At 37.3% G+C, this 17,869-nt stretch overlaps 1 protein-coding gene across 30 annotated transcripts in view; it reads right to left on the minus strand.

Moving 5' to 3' along the window:
* Positions 1–4,804: 4,804 nt before the first annotated feature.
* The window catches only part of Lrrc4c (leucine rich repeat containing 4C), a 1,178,862-nt gene continuing 1,165,797 nt past the window's right edge, over positions 4,805–17,869 (minus strand). For all 30 annotated transcript variants that reach the window (XM_087205626.1, XM_087205622.1, XM_087205625.1 and 27 more), the window contains one exon: positions 4,805–6,943. In XM_087205626.1, the coding sequence (XP_087061752.1) occupies positions 4,979–6,901 (1,923 nt within the window). In that variant the 5' untranslated portion in view covers positions 6,902–6,943 and the 3' untranslated portion in view covers positions 4,805–4,978. The remainder of the gene's footprint in view (positions 6,944–17,869) is intronic.

The following is a 17,869-nucleotide window of genomic DNA, read 5'->3' on the forward strand; positions in this document are numbered from 1 at the left end:
TTTTCTGCTTTTATTTATCACTAGCAAGAGGAAAATTAATAATAGTTTTGCTTACTGCTACTAAATGTTTGTCATAAAATTTGATTATATGAATTTGTGTCAAATTTGTATATATACCTCAAGTAATGCTAAGAAGGGTTAACATCTCAGACATTCTGTCTGTAACACTCTAAAAAACAGAATGACACGAACTGGTATGTTTTGGGGAAATGTTTCATTCAGTACCTAAATTTGGGCTGCTAATTGACAATATGCTATATTAATTTTATAAGATTTCCTTTGTCTTTCATAAAGCCAGATGTATCTTTTTCTGTCATGGTAGAGAACAGGAAGACAATAGTATCACAGCTGTTTCCTCTCTCATTCCTAGTGTTTGGGAACTCGTAATCTTTCTTATTAAAAGAAGGGAGAATAGAAGGAACATTGAGTTTTGGAAGGCAACTTTTTAGACTCACTTTTTCTGTTACACAGAAATCATATGCTAATCAAATATAATCATATGTACATATAGTTTTGGGAGAGAAGGTATTATAAAAATCTAACTCTATGTTCTTATATTGCATAAGAAATGGAAAATGATTTTCTGGTCCATAATTACTTATAACTCAGACATTTAAATGTTATGTATTATTATTTTTGTTTTCTTTTTACTGTGCTGGTTATAGAACCCAAGGCTCTGCACATGTTAGGCAAGCACTCTACACTTAGCCACACTCAGTGTTGGCCCTGATATTTAATGATAACATTATCTTCAAGGTCTTTATTAAAACTAATAAGCTGAAACACCAAATAAGCAATTAAACAGATTACTTAAAATTATATTGCTTCAGAGTACTGTGTTTATAATACTCATCTAAATCTTCTAGTCATCCAAATATCTTTAAGGTTTTTCCAGAATGATAAGTAACTGAGAATCTTTCTTACACCTTGATCAATATTTACCTTGGAACTGCTGCCTACACTGGGGGGGAGGGGGTCACCCACGTATTCTTTTCAGTTGTCAATAAAGTTCTTTTATTAAAAAATCTTTACTTTCTCTCTCTCAGGAAAAAAAACTTTTCCATTGTTTAGGTTGTTTTCCAGTACATCAATATTGATTATTTCATAATATGCAGGTATTAACCAGTATGCTAATTTTGAATTCTTTGATTATAAAGCCTAAAGGCAATCACATGCCATGCTTTAAAAAATATTGATCACTGTTTTATGATGAAATGATCTACTTCAATCTTTGGAAAAGATGATCATTCATTCTATAAAATTTGTAATATGGGGGAAAATTAAGTGATATTAGAGTATTTCTATGTGAGTTTGCCAATACAAATATATTTGGACATGTTCAGAGTAGTTGGAGAGACCCAGGTCTTAGCCAACTGTGAGGAGTAAGAGTTTCAAACAGAAAAAGATGTTGATGAATTTTCTTTATAAACCATCTTTGATGTTTCCCTAAATGATCTGGATAGCATAACTAGCAATCACTAGAAATCATTCACACACACACACATGACCACGTGCATACACTCACAAATACACAGCAGGTTTCCTATGGTTAATTGAAAATGGCATGATTCTGGTGCACATATTTGAAGATACAGCCATCCATTTCCCTGGACACAGCATAAAGAGATCAGGGGACACACGATTGTGTTTTGATGTAGGGGTATACCAGATATATCAACTGTCCTATAGGCTTTCTGCTGATGAGAGTGAGTCCACAGAGTGCGTATCTTGGACAAGTCAGATCACCCACTGATGATGAATAGAGACCCGTGGCTAATCAAAAAATATCTAGAATTCACTTTATCTTTCTTCCCATAATATTTTTAAGAGTAAGAAAAATTTACTGAGGGAAAGAAAGCTTCCGTCTAAGAGAAACAAAAGGGGAACAAATAATATTTTTATAGCCTTCCAGTCTTCATCTCCAAAACCTTTTTCTCAAAAGAATTTCTACATGTACTGTTGAAGTCTGGCTAAATTAATCTTTCATCAATATATATTTTTTAATATGTTCATTAGAACTACTACAATCTGCTTGTGGTCTGAATTATATACTTTAGATTCTAAGCCAGTCTATTTTAGTGCAAGTTCCCTTTTCATTCTATTTAGCAGAATTTATCTAACTGCTCAGTCACTGCTCACAGACAAGAGCTCTTTCATGCTGTGACTTACTCCCTAAGAATTATAAGCTCAAAATGAAACAGGTTTAGAGTCTGTAACGAGAATTTGGTGAACACAAACCAAGCAGAAAAGGAAAAATCCCCTTCTCTCTTAATTTATAGCTCTTCTTTGTACTAGCTCTTGCTTACCCTTATAGATATTGATTGAGATGTGTGTGTGTGTGTTTGTGTGTGTGTGTGTGTGTCAGAGAGAGAGAGAGAGAGAGAGAGAGAGAGAGAGAGAGAGAGAGATCTTCAGCTTATGGATACAGTATTAAGTACAATCAATAATGAATAACTCCACAAATGACAGGCAACATGTGCTTTCCCATTGGTTGTTCGCACTCCACTGTAAAAGCAAATGTGAATTATGCTTCTATCAAAGGGAAGGAGAAGAAAACAAAGAATGGGCAATCAAATAATAGAAGCAAAAGTTTTGTGTGTACACATTCATTTGTTATCCTCTCTGTGCATTTCTAGCAACTACTTTGCTAGTAACGATTGGTTTTTCACACCTGGAGACCACAAAACCCTACATACGGTCCAGCCTGCAGAGCTAAACGTGAGTATCCACTCTGTTCATCCATTAGGGGCTGAAGATTTCTTCAGCTTAGGCGATTCTTATTTCACCACGTAGGTGGCACATTTCAAGGCCAGTGATAAGGCATACACATATTTCAGTACACAGCAAAAAAAGACAGATATCACACACATAATGTATTAAAACACTAGCAAAGTGCTGAGGTGCACAACCAAAACATCCCATTTTTACTTGCAAGCTAATATATGTTCTTGTGTATAAATTTTCCCCTAGTTCTTTAGAAGTACCCCAATGAATTAGACTAACATTAATAATGTTGTGTCCAGTTATTTTCTGCCACAGGGGACACTTATTCTCTCTTGAAGGAGAAAGGATGTCCCAGCCCACCAGAACAGCCCATTCTACATGCGTGGGCACAGTTGTTTTTTGTCGTTTGTTTGTTTTTTGTTTGAATAGGTATTTTAAACATCCTTTGGATTGAACCTGCTCCTGATCTTAAAATCAGGTTCCTGGTCTTTATTTTGTCAGTTAAACCAATTTTTGGACAACCAATATTTCTGAAATATTTTGGATGTGATGGGTCTATAAGAAAATGAACCTTGGGCCGGGGATTTAGCTCAGTGGTTTCGCCGCCTGCTGCACAAGCGCAAGGACCCGAGTTCAATCCCCAGTACCAAAAAAAAAAAAAAAAAAAAAAAGAAAGAAAGAAAAAGAAAATGAACCTAAATTTAACAAAGAGATTGATGAATAAGTCAAAGGGTCCCCTTTGGTGACCTTGAAAAAAATATTGCTATCTCCTGGTATATGTCTATCTATACTTCAGAGTAAGCCTATATGCATATTTCCTTAAAGCTTAGGGATCTGCATTTGGGAAAATAAAGTGAACTCTGCCAAGGGATGGAAGACAGCATAGCAGGAGGTTTATGTAATAAAATAACCTGATATTTTGAAGCTTCAGAGTCTCAATAGATAGCTTATCCACCTCTAAATGAAGGTCACCTCTAGTAAAAAAAAACAAAAACCTGGGATTATTTCTTTAATCATTTTTCATATAGATTGAGAATTATTCAAGGTCAGGATCCAGGTCTTAGATGTGTACCCACAATACCAAAATTAGTATTTAGCACATACCGAGTCTTTAATAGTTATTGTTGAACTAAAATTCCTAACACTCAGAACCAAACATTCTTTTCCAACTATAGAGTATTTAGAAAATTCTCACCTTTTGTGGTCACATTTCATCTAGCCAGTGAAATTTTATTTCAAAAACAGAAAGTAAATTATATGGATATTTACTTCCAAGTGGAATTGAATGTACTTGACAAAGTCATTGTTTTTCAACCTGTGCATTCTACAGAGGATAATCCTAATAAGAAGGGGAAAATAGCACAGAATCCTTTAATACTGATCTGATACTGAAGTCAATTTGTGAAGCAGAACCCAGTAGAGAGGGACACTGTGTCTATAAAGAATACTGTAGCATTTTCTTTCTTAGAATGTAGGAGATCTAATTACCATACTACAAATGAGTTGTGTCCAGGTACAGAAAAACCAACAATATTTTATTTATAATTGTATTTTAAGCTTTTGAACTACAAATTCTGGTTCTAGAGTTGTTTAAAAGTCATGGGTTTTATAGATGTTCATATGTAAATTAATCTGTTGTTTGCTTTTTTCTTTCCATAGAATGGTCCTCCTCATAAATACATAACAGGTCATTACATGAAAAATATAAGATCTTGCAATTTTCCTCATTCTTTCTTAAAAATCTATTTCTAATATTGCATTCCCCATTGGACTACATAAGGGCATGAGGGAAAAAGAAAAAAGGAAAAGGACAGACATGGGAAAGAAGGAGAAGCAGAGGGAAAGAGGGAGAGAGAGAGAGGGAGAGAGGGGCAGAGGGAGAGAGGGACAGGGAGAGAATAGACTGGATCTCACCACTAGAATTCACCATAAAAATCTCAAAGTGTAACAGAATTCTTACAAAATTTCCTAGACCAGTTCTTTAGGGAATTGAGATCTATGAAAAATATGGCAATCAAGGAAGGGAGATGTGGGAAAATAGTAAATAAGTGCAGCAAAAACAGGTTCTGAGGAATACACATAATTTTGTCTGCTTTAGATCACAATAGAATTTTTAATAAATAAATTTCTTTTCTTTTTTCTTTTTTTTGTAAAGACACTTTTTTGAAACAGTAGATTTAGCCCAGTCATTTGTGTCATTTTTAACAAACTGTCTTTTCTTTTCGATTGTTTGTTTTCTGTAACTGTGAATGTTTTAGATTTGAGTCTCTTGTACATTGTCTTTCGAGTTCATTCGGATCAATAACGGTTCATGCACTGAACTGTGTATTGAATTTATTGTGTTAACTGTTGTTGTGTGGTTGAAGGGAGATTTGTAAGAGTTATAGTGATTTAGGTGCTCATGCTCTATTGCAGGCATGGGCAGGTGGCTTTCCATGGGCGTGTCCCCTGTGATCTCATCATCCACGTTGATGATTTCAACAGTCCTCGTTGGAGCATGATGGTTTTGCCGATGGTGCTGCTTCCTCATCTTATAGAAAATGACCAGCATCACTGCCGCCATGAGTGTGATGGCCACAAAACACCCAATGATGATTTTGGTAGTCTTCATGACCTCATCGATTCCTGGGATGCCACTGTTTATATCAGTCACTGGGATGGTGAATGTCTTTTCGGTTGACCTTGTGCTCTGTGGCGTGAGAGAGGTGGTCACATTGGTGGTCTCCCAGTCGATCACTGGAGTGGGGCCCACATTGTTATCTGTGGTCCGCGCTTCATCCTGAGAAGGTTCCATAGTCTCTACTGTGACAGTTGAAAAGTAAGAGAAAGGAGTAGTGGTTGCTGCAGTAACATTCAGGGTGGCCGAAGCGGTAGTATTTCCAACAGAATTACTCACCATACATGTGTACATGCCTGTATCTTGCACGGTTACATTCGTGAAATTTAATGTACCATCGCTGAGCACAGCTATCCGTACCTTGTAAGCCCCATGTGTCATGACTGTCCCATTTGGAGTAATCCAAGATACGGATGTCAGGGATGTGGAAGCGCGACATTTCAGCTCAGCCGCCATGCCTTCAGTGACATTGAGGTCTGCAGGGGGCTCCACAATGACTGGGGCATAGCATGTGAAGTAATTCTGGTCGAGCTCCCCAATGTACCTCCCTTTCAGACTGGGAGGAGTGTTGCACCGGGCACAACAGGCTGTGTTGGAAGGAGCCATGTCTTTTATCCACCAGCTGAGCCACAGTATGTCACAGTTACAGTTCCAAGGGTTGTGATGTAAGTGTATCCTCTCTAGATGATGCAAGGGTGTGAAGAGGTCATGAGGCAGTAATGTTAAATTGTTGTGAGCCAGGTTGATCTCCACTAGGGACTGAAGGTTATCAAAGGCATTCCGTTCAATCACTTGAATCTGGGACTGTATCATCCAGAGTTTTTGAAGGTGCATCAACCCCTGAAAAGAACCAGGCCTGATTGCAGACAAATGATTCCCAGAAAGATCTAGCTCATCCAGTTTGATAAGTGGTGTGAGGTTAGGGATTTCTCGGAGGTTGCACATGGCAAGGTTCAAATACCTCAAGTTGGAGAGACCTTCAAAGGCACCTTCTGAGATGTACGAAAGCCTTTTCAATTCTCCTAAGTCCAGTCGACGCAAAGAAGGGATTCTGTTAAAAGCATAAGAAGGGATGCTTTCAATGGGGTTGTTTCGTAACCAGAGCTCCTTCAGTTTAGACAAATATACAAAAGCTCCATTCGGGATGGTAGTAAGACGATTGTCAAAGAGTTCCAGAGTGTTGAGGTTGGCCAGACCATTGAAGGCCCCAATTTCAATAGTTCTAATATGGTTCCGACTCAGTTGAAGGATTTCCAAGTGCCTCAAGTGCTTGAAGCTGTTCACTTTGATGATCTGGATTTGGTTTTCATGAAGGTTCAGCAGGCGTGTGTTGGTGGAGATGCCATCGGGAACCTCACGCAGGTTTTTCCGGACGCAAATCACCTTGCTGAACTGGTTGCTGCAGGAGCACACTGAAGGGCAGGTTTGAGCCCGCACCAGACCAGCCACCACAAGAAGTTGAAGAGCCAGGAGCACCACAAGCAGGGGGTCAAATAGGGCCCTGTTAAACCTAGGACCTATCATTATCTGCTGTGGATGTAAGGTCATCTTGTTCAACATTCATAATTTATCTGGTGTTGGTCCTTCTGGAATTCAGACTGTCTGAAAAATAATAAAGCAAGAGAAGAGTATTAGATCTTCCCCAACTGTCTTTATGGAGTAATATCAGTGATATACACTATCAGCTGAAGCCATTATTTGTCAGACTAAAAGAGACAATTCTAATGTCTCTTATTGAATGATGTGGCCCATTATTTAAAAAGCATGTTCGTCTCATCCCAATTAGCAGCTATCACAGTTTCCATTCCATCAGATCTGTAATCATAGAGAATTACACCAACGAGGTAGAGCATCCTAATGTATTTACCAAGTGTGACCCAAATGCACGAGGACATTTGTGATAAACTTCACCATTAGTTTCAGTGTCCATACCAGATTGGAAAATCTCAGAAAACAGGACTTTGAAGGTGCACCTAAAAAACTAAGAGCTCTTTTGCAAAATGAGTAATCTCTGACATATCATAGGAGATTGTTATATGTGCCAGGCCCTATGGGTTACAGAATTCACACAATCTAATTCAGTAATGATTGTATAATTTTCGGGGCCCACTGCAAAATACAAATGTGAGATGACATGTTAAAAATTATTAAGAATTTAAAACCAGTGACAGTAGACCATTAACCAAGAATAAGCCCTTCTTACCACAGGTCACTTCACAACTGCAGGGTGCATACCCATGGAGCTGCCTGTGGCCTTTCTTAATACTTACCCCACTCCTTGGACATAGGAACTGCCATTTGCACAAACTATCATTTGCCAGAGCTTTCTTTCAAGATGAAGAAATGCAATCATAGAAAAAGAAGCATGCAAGACTTTGTATGGTTAGCAAGCAGAACCAGAGCTCAGAGCTCAAAGCTTGCCAGATTAGTCCCAGAGCACAATGATTTCAAACACTCCATGGAAAAGCTGCTGTAAGAACAAAGGTAAATGCAAAATATTTTTCACAGTTAATTTCTTTAAAATATCTGTGCTTAGGGAGTGACTCCAGTTATAAGCACTAGCAACTTAATTTTTACCTGTGAAGACATCCTGAAACAGAAACATGCATATGTGCACATAAACTTCTAGAAATTAACACACACAAAATTCATCAAAATATATCCAACTGCTACCTATAGGCAAACAGGTCACAAATGAAATCATTTCTCAAGAAATGTAATTTTTGTATTCAGAAAAATAATGTAATAGAACAAATATGCTTTGTGTCCTAGTTTTACTGATTTTGAGTAATTTGTAGACAGGAAATAAAATAACTAATATGCTCCATCTTTTCAATACAAGGAGGACTTCCAAAGGAGCAAGTGGTACCCATTATATTTCCCATTCAAATGATTTATTATTGATTGGGCTAAGGTGTAATATTTTCCCTCATCTCAGTCTATATCTTTCATCCCAATAAGCAAGGTCTCTTCTATGAATCTTCTGGCAAGAATAAAAAGAAGTTTGAGTAGTAGCTTATCACATTCTAATAAAAATTCACTAATTTAATACTCATCTTTTGCCATCTTGGGCAACTTACATATTCTTTCTGTGATTCAATCACATCTCCTCTCTTGGAATAGGAGAATCACAATAAGACACACCTCTTAGGGTTGTGAGGATGAGATTGGTTAATACAGCTAAAGAACTTAAATAATGCCTTTTATGTTGTCAGAATACAGTAGATGTTAGATATTATTTCTATTATTATTCTGTTTTTGTTGTTTCTCTTAGCTAGACACATTACACACTAGGCATATAAAGATGAGAAACACAATTCTTGTCCCTGAGAGAATTTTAATTTGAAAGGTGAGACAGGTACCAAATAGATGATGTACAATAACCCATGTTCATTGATATGAGACAAGACTATATCGGTACAAAAATACTAATGTCAGAGTAAATTAATCTGTGCTGGGAAATGGGGAGGGGGTGAAGAAAGAGAGTTAGCTGATGTTGTTTTTGTTAAAATTGATGAAGAACGGAAAAGAAGGAGTTTTAGGTAGACAGATCTACCTGAACCAAGACAAGGACTATGAAATATGCTAGTGTATCCAGGAAGCAGTAAACATTTCTTGTAACAGGAAAACAGGACCGAGCCGAGAAGAGACTCGGAAAGGAAACAGGGGTGCAACTGGCTCTAGGCTGTTGATGACTGATTTCACCTTGCAGGAAACATGTTTTGAAAAAAAAAGTGGTGGTGGGAATGCTATTTTCAGCCTTATTCTCAAGGAGTGGTATCGGGCTAATGCAAATAAAAGCTTGGAAAGAAACTAATAACAAGAGCAAAAGTGAGGAAAATCTTTAAGCTGTTCCCAGTGACCCTTGAGAGAGGACAGTATCAAAAAGAGGGCCACTTTTATGGTCATCATTTCTACGTCTAAAATCGGGGGCTTGAAGAAGAAGGGCAGGCTCCTCTTTAGGATATAACCCTTCCCTGGTTCTGAGATAGCCAATATACCTCAGTATTTATAAACAGCTGCATTTATATTACGTATACAATATTGCAAGGAGGCTCTTCTTAATAATAGGAAATGTTTCTCTAGAAAAGCAGCTGTCATTAGCAATTCTTACATTTATACTCAATGCACAAGAATACTGAAAAGGATGTCAATCTGAAGAAGGTGATGTTTAAAGTCCTACATTGCTTTCTATTGAGAGGTGCTTATTTTGGTCTCTTTTTCTATTGTAGCAAAGAAACTTGACCAGTAGCATCTGAGTTACTGTTTATTGCCTTGGGCTCCGCCTGTGTATCTCCTTGCTGTAGCTGCTCTAGGTCAACCCTTCACACCACCCATGATCCTCTGTTCCTGGGCTTGCTTCCTTCACTAGTCTGGAAACTCTGACCACAGAAGTCATGTCTAATGGTCTCCACTTAGCCTTCCACCAACAGAGCCTTCGTACAATAAGTAGTAAGTAAGATGACAACACAAAAGTGCTGAAGAGTTATATCTAATTATAGCTCTTTGCATAGTTAGATGATAGATATGCTCTACAGTTTTAATCACAGCTTATATTTTCTGATCTTTTGATATCTGGGGTCTTATTGATCCAAAAGTGGTAGCCACTCCCAGCCCTACTCTGTTCCTAGAAATAGTAAACCATTTGCCTACCAGCATGACTTTCCTATGCAAACTAACCAATCGAAGAACACCAACCCAAGTTCTCACAGAGTCCTTACATTCAAGTCAGCACCTCACTGCTATCAGTATCCCAGGACAAGGGACCAGGCAGCAAAAAGCAGCCCTGATGCCCCGGATTCTGCCCAAACTGCTATTCTGTCTTCACTTATAAACCACAGTAGAGGCTCTTGTCCCCTCTTTCCTCTGCTGCTTCTTCCTCCTGGTAATTCATGGCATGACCCCTCCTGGTGTGGTATCCTCCCCTGAGAACTGTGAATAGAAAACATTCCTTCACTGCCATCCTCCCCTGATCTGCTGGCCTCAACATACCTGAATACTAATGAAAACTTCAGTGTGAAACAATCATTAAACCACAAGGCCTGAGTGATCACATTAATTCTGAGACCAGGGTTTATAAGTTTATTCCATTGTCCCGTTCATACTATGACAACACCTCTTAGATTGAAAGTTATTGTTCACTGTAAACTTAAATGTGGCCTTAAAAAGTACTTTAGGTTTCTAGTTTTAGTAGAAAGCTATCTACATTTCCAGTGATAATCACCATGGAAAAGTCCTCATTTGTGTGAGAACTTTTAAGTGTATTTACACATGTGTATTTCCTGTGCATAACACACACTTAAGTCTATCAGGCATAAAATGCATGGAAATCCTCTGGTGCACAAAGTAATTAATGTTTTTAGAGTTGGGATCCCAGGACCCTGCACTTCCTTCCTTCTCCCATCCCACACACTGACATCCTCAGAATCTTAGATTCTCTGGCAATATGCATTGAAATAACTGGTTGAATGGAAATAGCAAAGAAATGAAAAATATCAATCTTTACTCTGCCATTTGTTGTTTTTCCTGTTTAATATATGGAAAGATAAAGGCAGCCATTCCCAGTGGCCCAGAGCGAAGGTCAAGCTGTGAGACTTCCTCACACATTCCGTCCACGTCATCCAGAGCTCACATCTCACTCCGAACCTCTGTGATGTTCAAGTTGGAAAGGTGGCTAATCCTTTGTATATCTCACTTTCCTCATCATGGGAAGGACAGCAACCTCACAGTCTATTCAAGTCTTTTGTTAAGACTGCTACATAATATGTGTAGTTGTTACTTCATAATAATCGAAATATAATATTTAGTACATATGAAAAATAAAGTGATAGGCACTCAATTTTTTCCTCTTCTATAAGATAGGAGAAACAATAATATCTTTTGCTCAGTGCTGCAGTACAACAAGCCAATATGGTCAGGAATGTACTATCATTAAAACATATGCAAATATGTTATATTGCTATTACTTATAGGGTACGTGTGTCTCCTCTTTCTCCATGCCCAGAACTAGTTTTATTTTCTACTTCTTGGTTACTTCAAAGTCTTTGTGCCATTGCAATTAATGAGATCTCCTATAAATCAGTCATAAGTAGTGACTTATGAATTACAGCCAGTTCAAAACGAATTTATAACCTACAGCAAACACTTGGCACACTGCACTGCATCAAGTAGACTATTACCAAGAAAAGGTTTTCTACTTTACAATGCAAGTTATGTTACTCTACATCAAAAGCCGTTCTGCAACGTCTCTTTCATGCAACATTTTTATTACATCAGAAGGAAATCAATGTAAGGGTATGCATTCTTCGTTACAATGCCCTCTGATAGCATTTATTCACAAATGGATCTGTGTGGGTTGTGAATTGAACTATTATGCTTTTGTCCTTGTCCCAGAGGGCATCTTGGCTTTGTCAACGGGCCTTTCTGCCATCTTGATCCATGCTTCAGTGCCCTGAGAGCCCAAGGAGAGGCACGTGGGAGCTGCATAAGGACACTTGGCTAATGAGGTTGCTTTACTTAGCATTGTGTTGTTGATGGCTCAGCACAGGCTGTGCCTAGACATCAGAAGTAGTTCGGGAGAGAGGCCAAAGAAAGATGAATTCAGTTAACCAACCGCTCCATCCTTCACACATACATCTTCAATGACCCTCCCAAAACGTGGGGCCTGGAGAATGCTGGTCCCATTCTCAACCTTAACTGAGACAGGAAATCGCACTCAGCCATCGATAGGACTTTGCTGTTTCACTAGCTTCATTAGCATCTCTTTCTTCCTCTGGGGCTCTCCCACCACAGCAAAGGATTTCCTTGAATCTGACAGGAGAGTCCCCAAAGATCCGTTAATTATTTCCTAAATCTTCCACAAAGTTCTGTGCTCTGCCATTCATCCAATACCTCCCCTCACCGGTCCTGTATTGTTTTCTCTTAATCTTATGCAATGTTACTCAAGTTCCCACACGGAAAAAATAATCTTAGAATCAGATTTCCCCTTTTGAGTAAATTAGGACCACATCTTCACAGCTGAAATCATAAGCATTGCTGAACGTATGATGTCGCGCTCACCTTTATCATAGTAAGCAGTGAACTCAGCTGACTGTTCAACAGGCTGTGTATCTATGCCATTATGGCAACAAGCTTTTCACAATACTAAGCAATGATCATTCATTTAAAATGTACTTGGACCTCAAAGAAAAATTCTCTGCTCCTTCATACACATTTGATGCATATCCAACATTCTGTCTCTTTATTTTCTTGAAGATCATTTTATTAGGAAAATCAACTCCTCTGAAAAAACACGCTATATTTTTTGTTCGGGAAGAGGGTCATTCAGTACTGATGGGTGGGTGGTTTAAGCTAAGAGTAGGCAAAACTGTCTGCAAAGGTTCAAATAGTAAATATTTTAGGCTTTAGGGACCATAAGGCATCTTATAGCATCTACAGGATACATTCTGCTATTGTAGCAGCTATAAACAAAATGCAAATGAACAAGAATAGCTGTGCTCCAATTAAAGTATTTATGGGCATAAAACATTTGAATTTCATACACTGTCACATCTTTCACAATATTATTCTTTTTTTCTCTCAAAGATTGAAAAATTCAAAAACATTCTTAACTCCAGGGCACACAAAGCAGGTGGCAGGCCAACTTAAAGACTCTCATTTGCTTTTGCCTAAGCAGACACTGGTTGTAATGCTCATGTTGTTCAAAACTAGTTAATTCTAGGCATGCGACACATCTTAGCAAGAGAGATCCAAAAAGAGGTTGGCTGAGGGGATTCAGAGAAATTTTTTTTTTCTCCCACAGTGGAGAAGAAAATCATGAGGGGAGAAATAATTCTTTCTTTTATATCTGGATCTGGTTGAGAGTTTAAGACAACTAAAGCAGTTGTAGCTGTCTAGTGGCCAAGAGATGAGCCAGTCTGAGCTAACGTGCTAAGGAAGGAAAAATAGCAAATGAAAACACTTTACTTTCTTGGCATTTAATAAGCAGTTGAAGTTATGAATCTTGGAATTGTTCTTTCTCTGCACTTTTTTATTATATAAAACTATCTCTTCATTATGAAGAATTTTTTTTTTTTGTACCGGGGATCGAACTCAGGACCTTGTGCTTGCGAGGCAGGCGACAGCACCACTGAGTTAAATCCCCAGCCCCTGTGAAGAATTTTTTTGTTTTGTTTTCTTTCTGGTTATGTACAGACAAACCACAAATCAATCTCTTTCTTTCTTCCTTTTCTCCCCATTTCTTTCCTTCCTTCCTTCCCTTTCTCTTTCCCTCCCTTTTTCAAGGCAATAGCAAAGAAAAGACAAGACAATGAAAAAAGTTCCGATTCCTTACAGTGTAAGGCTTATGCCATTACAGATCTGAGATCTTCAAAAGAAAATAAATCAAATGAAGGCACTGTGATTTGTTATAAGAAATATGCTAAGACTATTTCCTTCATGCTAAGAACACTTTCTCCTTTAAAATAATTTCTCTCAATATCTCTTTGGACTTTAAAAAATGCTAGAAAAGGAAAAGGAACAAATTAAGTAACTCAATTATAAAAGATAACTGTCTTCAAATCAACTTTCAAATCAAATATTTCTTAATATAAAACAGATTTTTTTCCATTATGAACCCATATCTCACAAATCTGTAGAGTTTTCTCTACCCTCTATTTAGGAATAGATAATTCTGCAGATTTTTCAGGGAAAAGAAATTTTATAAACATGCCCAGGGCTGACCTGCTAGATAAATGTAATAGAAATGCAACATTTAACTGGGTGTAACCCAGGAACTCAAACTATCAAGTTAACAGGCAGGTGTTAAGCTAAAAATATTGATTTTGCAAAGTTTCTAGAAAATGATTGGGTTTTAAAAATTAAGATTTAAGGGGAAAATTCTGGCTCTGCATTTTTATTTCTTTAGAAGTCTTATAGGAGAAGAATGTACTTTTAGTGATTAGAAGTAACAGCATTACAATATCATTAAATTAGAAAAAAAACAGTATTAGAGAGAGCTATTCATTTAAAAAAGAAGAAAACTCCATATAGCTGCAGTCTATTTGGTGCTGTGCTCTGGAGGGTATAATAAGAATTATAAAAATGCTAAAATGATCACGGCTTTTGGAACTTTACATTCTTGTTGGATCTGTGAATATGTATATATATATATATATGTATGTATGTGTATATATATGTGTGTTTATATATATATATATATATAAAAGCAGTTTCGTGTATGCAACATTTAAATGCCATAAGCCATTGTTACAAGTCAATGTAGACAAAGCTAATTTTAAAGCTTTCAAAAGAAGATTTTGGATTTCATGTGGATCTTTAGGAGGCTATAGATTTGCACTGAGGCAGGGTAGTGTTCCAGGAGGTAAGCAATTACTCATGTAAGCAGAGGAGGAACAGAGTTTAAAAACTGGCTTAATGGAAGTAGAGGACTTACTGATACACTGCAGAATTTCAAAGTTATATTGGCCCAACTCAGGGTCACTGCATACCTAGCAGAAAAGTTTGATTCAGGTCAATAAAGACATCGAGGAAGAATCTTGAGGCCCTTAAGCAGGGAACGATATTATGAAAGCACTATTTTAGGAAATTTCTGCTTTTGTGGATGATGTGAGTTGGAGAGAGACGATGGGTTGATAAATATCAGGTGACAGTAATCAGCACCCCTAGTATTATATTAAAACTGAATGGAACTGATGTCCAAGCTGATTACTGAACTACTGTATAGATTCCAATTAATTTACCCTGGATAAAATCTTAGGAGCCTGAAATACCAATGAAAGCAAAATCAGCTTCTCTTTATGGTCATGTTATAAAAATGTTAGTGCAAACAAAGGATCCAGGTACCATTGTGGGAATTTGGATTTTCAAATAAGGAAAGCAGTATATTTGAAGTTCTGCTTATGTCTATAAAATGGCACACAGAGAAAGGACAACTAAACATATATTAAGTTTGGATTCTCTTTCCAGCCTGGAATAATGCTAAAGCATAGAAAGGATGTCCAATATACATCAGCAGATTTAGTGGAACAAAAACAATATTTGGAGACAAATGAAATCTATTATAGAGTTGGCTGAACATTATAAATGGTTAAGTCACTGGTAACCTGGCCCCTCCAAGCCACGTCTTTCTTAATGGGAGTGATGTTAACAATGAACATACATTATAAAGACTGCATAAATTAGATGGAATACCATATACCTAAAGCAAATCCCCAGATGTATTCCTGCACCTCCCTAAATGCTTCTAGTACACACCCAGTTGTTCAGGATAAAAATGTTAGGACTTTCCCTTGACTCTTTCTGTATTCACATATAATACAACACTACTCCAGCATACTACTAAAATATAACCTGACTACTTCTAGATCCCCATTTTCCTTTCTCAAATAAGTCTTCTTCATTTCTAAGTTGAAACACTGAAATACCCTCTTATTGGCTTCTCTATTTTCATAATTGCCTTAGCATAATTAATTTTTCCTAGAACCATTAAATTTTTAAAAATACAAATATGTTCATGCCATTCTTCATGTGAAATACCCAAAGCTCCGTGCCCTTTTAGAACACAATGCAAACAACCTAAGTCTCCTGTATAGGATCTGACCACTGCCTACCTCTCCCAGCTTTTACAGTTTCTTAATCCTCTTTGTATTTTCAACCCTATTGACCTTTCTTCCTTCCGCAAATACTTCAGGCTTATATCCTCATTATGACCTTTGGAGTAGGATTCCCTCTATCTGTAATATATAGCCTTTCCTTCTTCATGGTTCATTTCCCTTGTCATAAAGGATTCCCTTTAAATTGTACTTTCTCAGAAAGTTGTTTTTAATTACTAAAATCATTCCTCTATCTTACTTCATAAATCACCGCACTTAATCTCCATCAAGTATTTACAACAACTTGCAATTTTTCTTATCATCTCAGTTTCTTGTTTCTTACTTCTTGATGCACTTTAGTGAAACATTAATTTCCACAGAACAGGCAGAGATTTATCTACTTTAGTCAGTGATATTTCCCTGAAAATGTACTCCTCAAATAGTTGCTAAATGCAAGAATGAATGAATGGAATGAACGAATGACTGTTGAAGAAGAGAGAGGCAGGTTGTAGATACTTAGTGTCGTAAACTTGTTGAAAACTCAAGTGATTTCCTATTTACTAATTCACTCCTAACTGAACCCTCGCTCCTAGTTTAGAACCCCTTTTACATAGTGAGAATTCCATCAATTTCTGTAATGATGTTTGTTCCGTTTGTAGTTATTTTCACTGAAGTCTTTCCTAAGAAAGAAAATCTGTAAAGGACAAAACAATGTGTCTCCTTTCTCTATTGCCTTTTTTGGGGGGAAAATGGTAGAACAGAGGTTTTCTTATTTTTCCTTTTAGTCTATTATTATCAGTAGCAGCCCTGTTATGCGTGACCGTACAATGCCCTCTACTGTGTGTGCCTAAAATAACACAATGATACCCTTGAAAGTTCCTATGGACAAGGCACAGGAATTGTTTTTAGGAAATGCTTCTTATACTTCAGAAGTTGAAGAGTGAGATTTTTCACTGTATTGGATTGAATCAGTCTCATAGGGAACAAGACTTACTGTTGTCAGCAAGTCATCTGCAAATACCTTTAAAATGGAACCTTTTGAAAACCATGTTCCTGATTCTGGAACCCATTTGAATTATTTTTTGAAAAATCCAGAAGTGGAAAAGATCTACTCATTCTACTGTCTGTCACAACCTAGAGTAACGAGATTAAACAGGCAAGGAAGAAGAGGAAGTGGCGTTAGCTCCAACCTTGTTTTAGCAACAAAAAAGTCAAATCTGCTTCATGCTAAAATATCAGACCCAGAATCAGTCATCTTTATGCAGGGCTAAAAATAAAATTAATTTTTTTTCTGCTTGTTTAACCTTTCATGATGCAGGAGGGATAAACCTACTTGGCATGAGGTTTCTTGCTGTTTACACATGCTTTTGATCATATTCCTTTTTGAGGTTGATTATTTATGAAAATATGAAATATAGATGACTACCGTGTTTCTCAAATTATATGGTAGGATTTGAGATGTTCAGGTGTGTGTTTGTATTTTTATGACAGCTATTTGCTCTAGCAAAATGCATAACCAAAGAAAAACACCGGAAAATCTCAAGCTCCAAATACTCCTTGATATTTTAGTCTTCAGGCTATGAAAACTGAATGCTCCAATGATGAGAAGTGCTTGGAACAATGTCTGCATTCTCTGTGTGCTGATACTTTACAGTCTGAATCCTCACAACTCCATGGAAGGACAAATCTCTACTCCTCTACTTCTCCTTTCCCTTTTATTCTTTCTTTGTTTTCAGGTTCAAGGGTCACCAAATGATGGAGGCAGGCTTATTCTTTATCTCAAAATCAGTCATTTACTTTTCTACATTTTCCATAGGAGATTTTCAGAGTCACACTTTGCAGACTTAGTGTAACTACACAAAAACCTAGGCAATAACAGATCATAAAAACATAACTCAATAATAGTTCTCCAATGCTGACCGAAGAAAGCCCATGT

This window comes from Heterocephalus glaber, unplaced genomic scaffold (assembly GCF_053883595.1).
Source record: "Heterocephalus glaber isolate CG9 unplaced genomic scaffold, H.glaber_assembly_v1.0 deba00000594, whole genome shotgun sequence".
NCBI lineage: Eukaryota > Metazoa > Chordata > Mammalia > Rodentia > Bathyergidae > Heterocephalus > Heterocephalus glaber.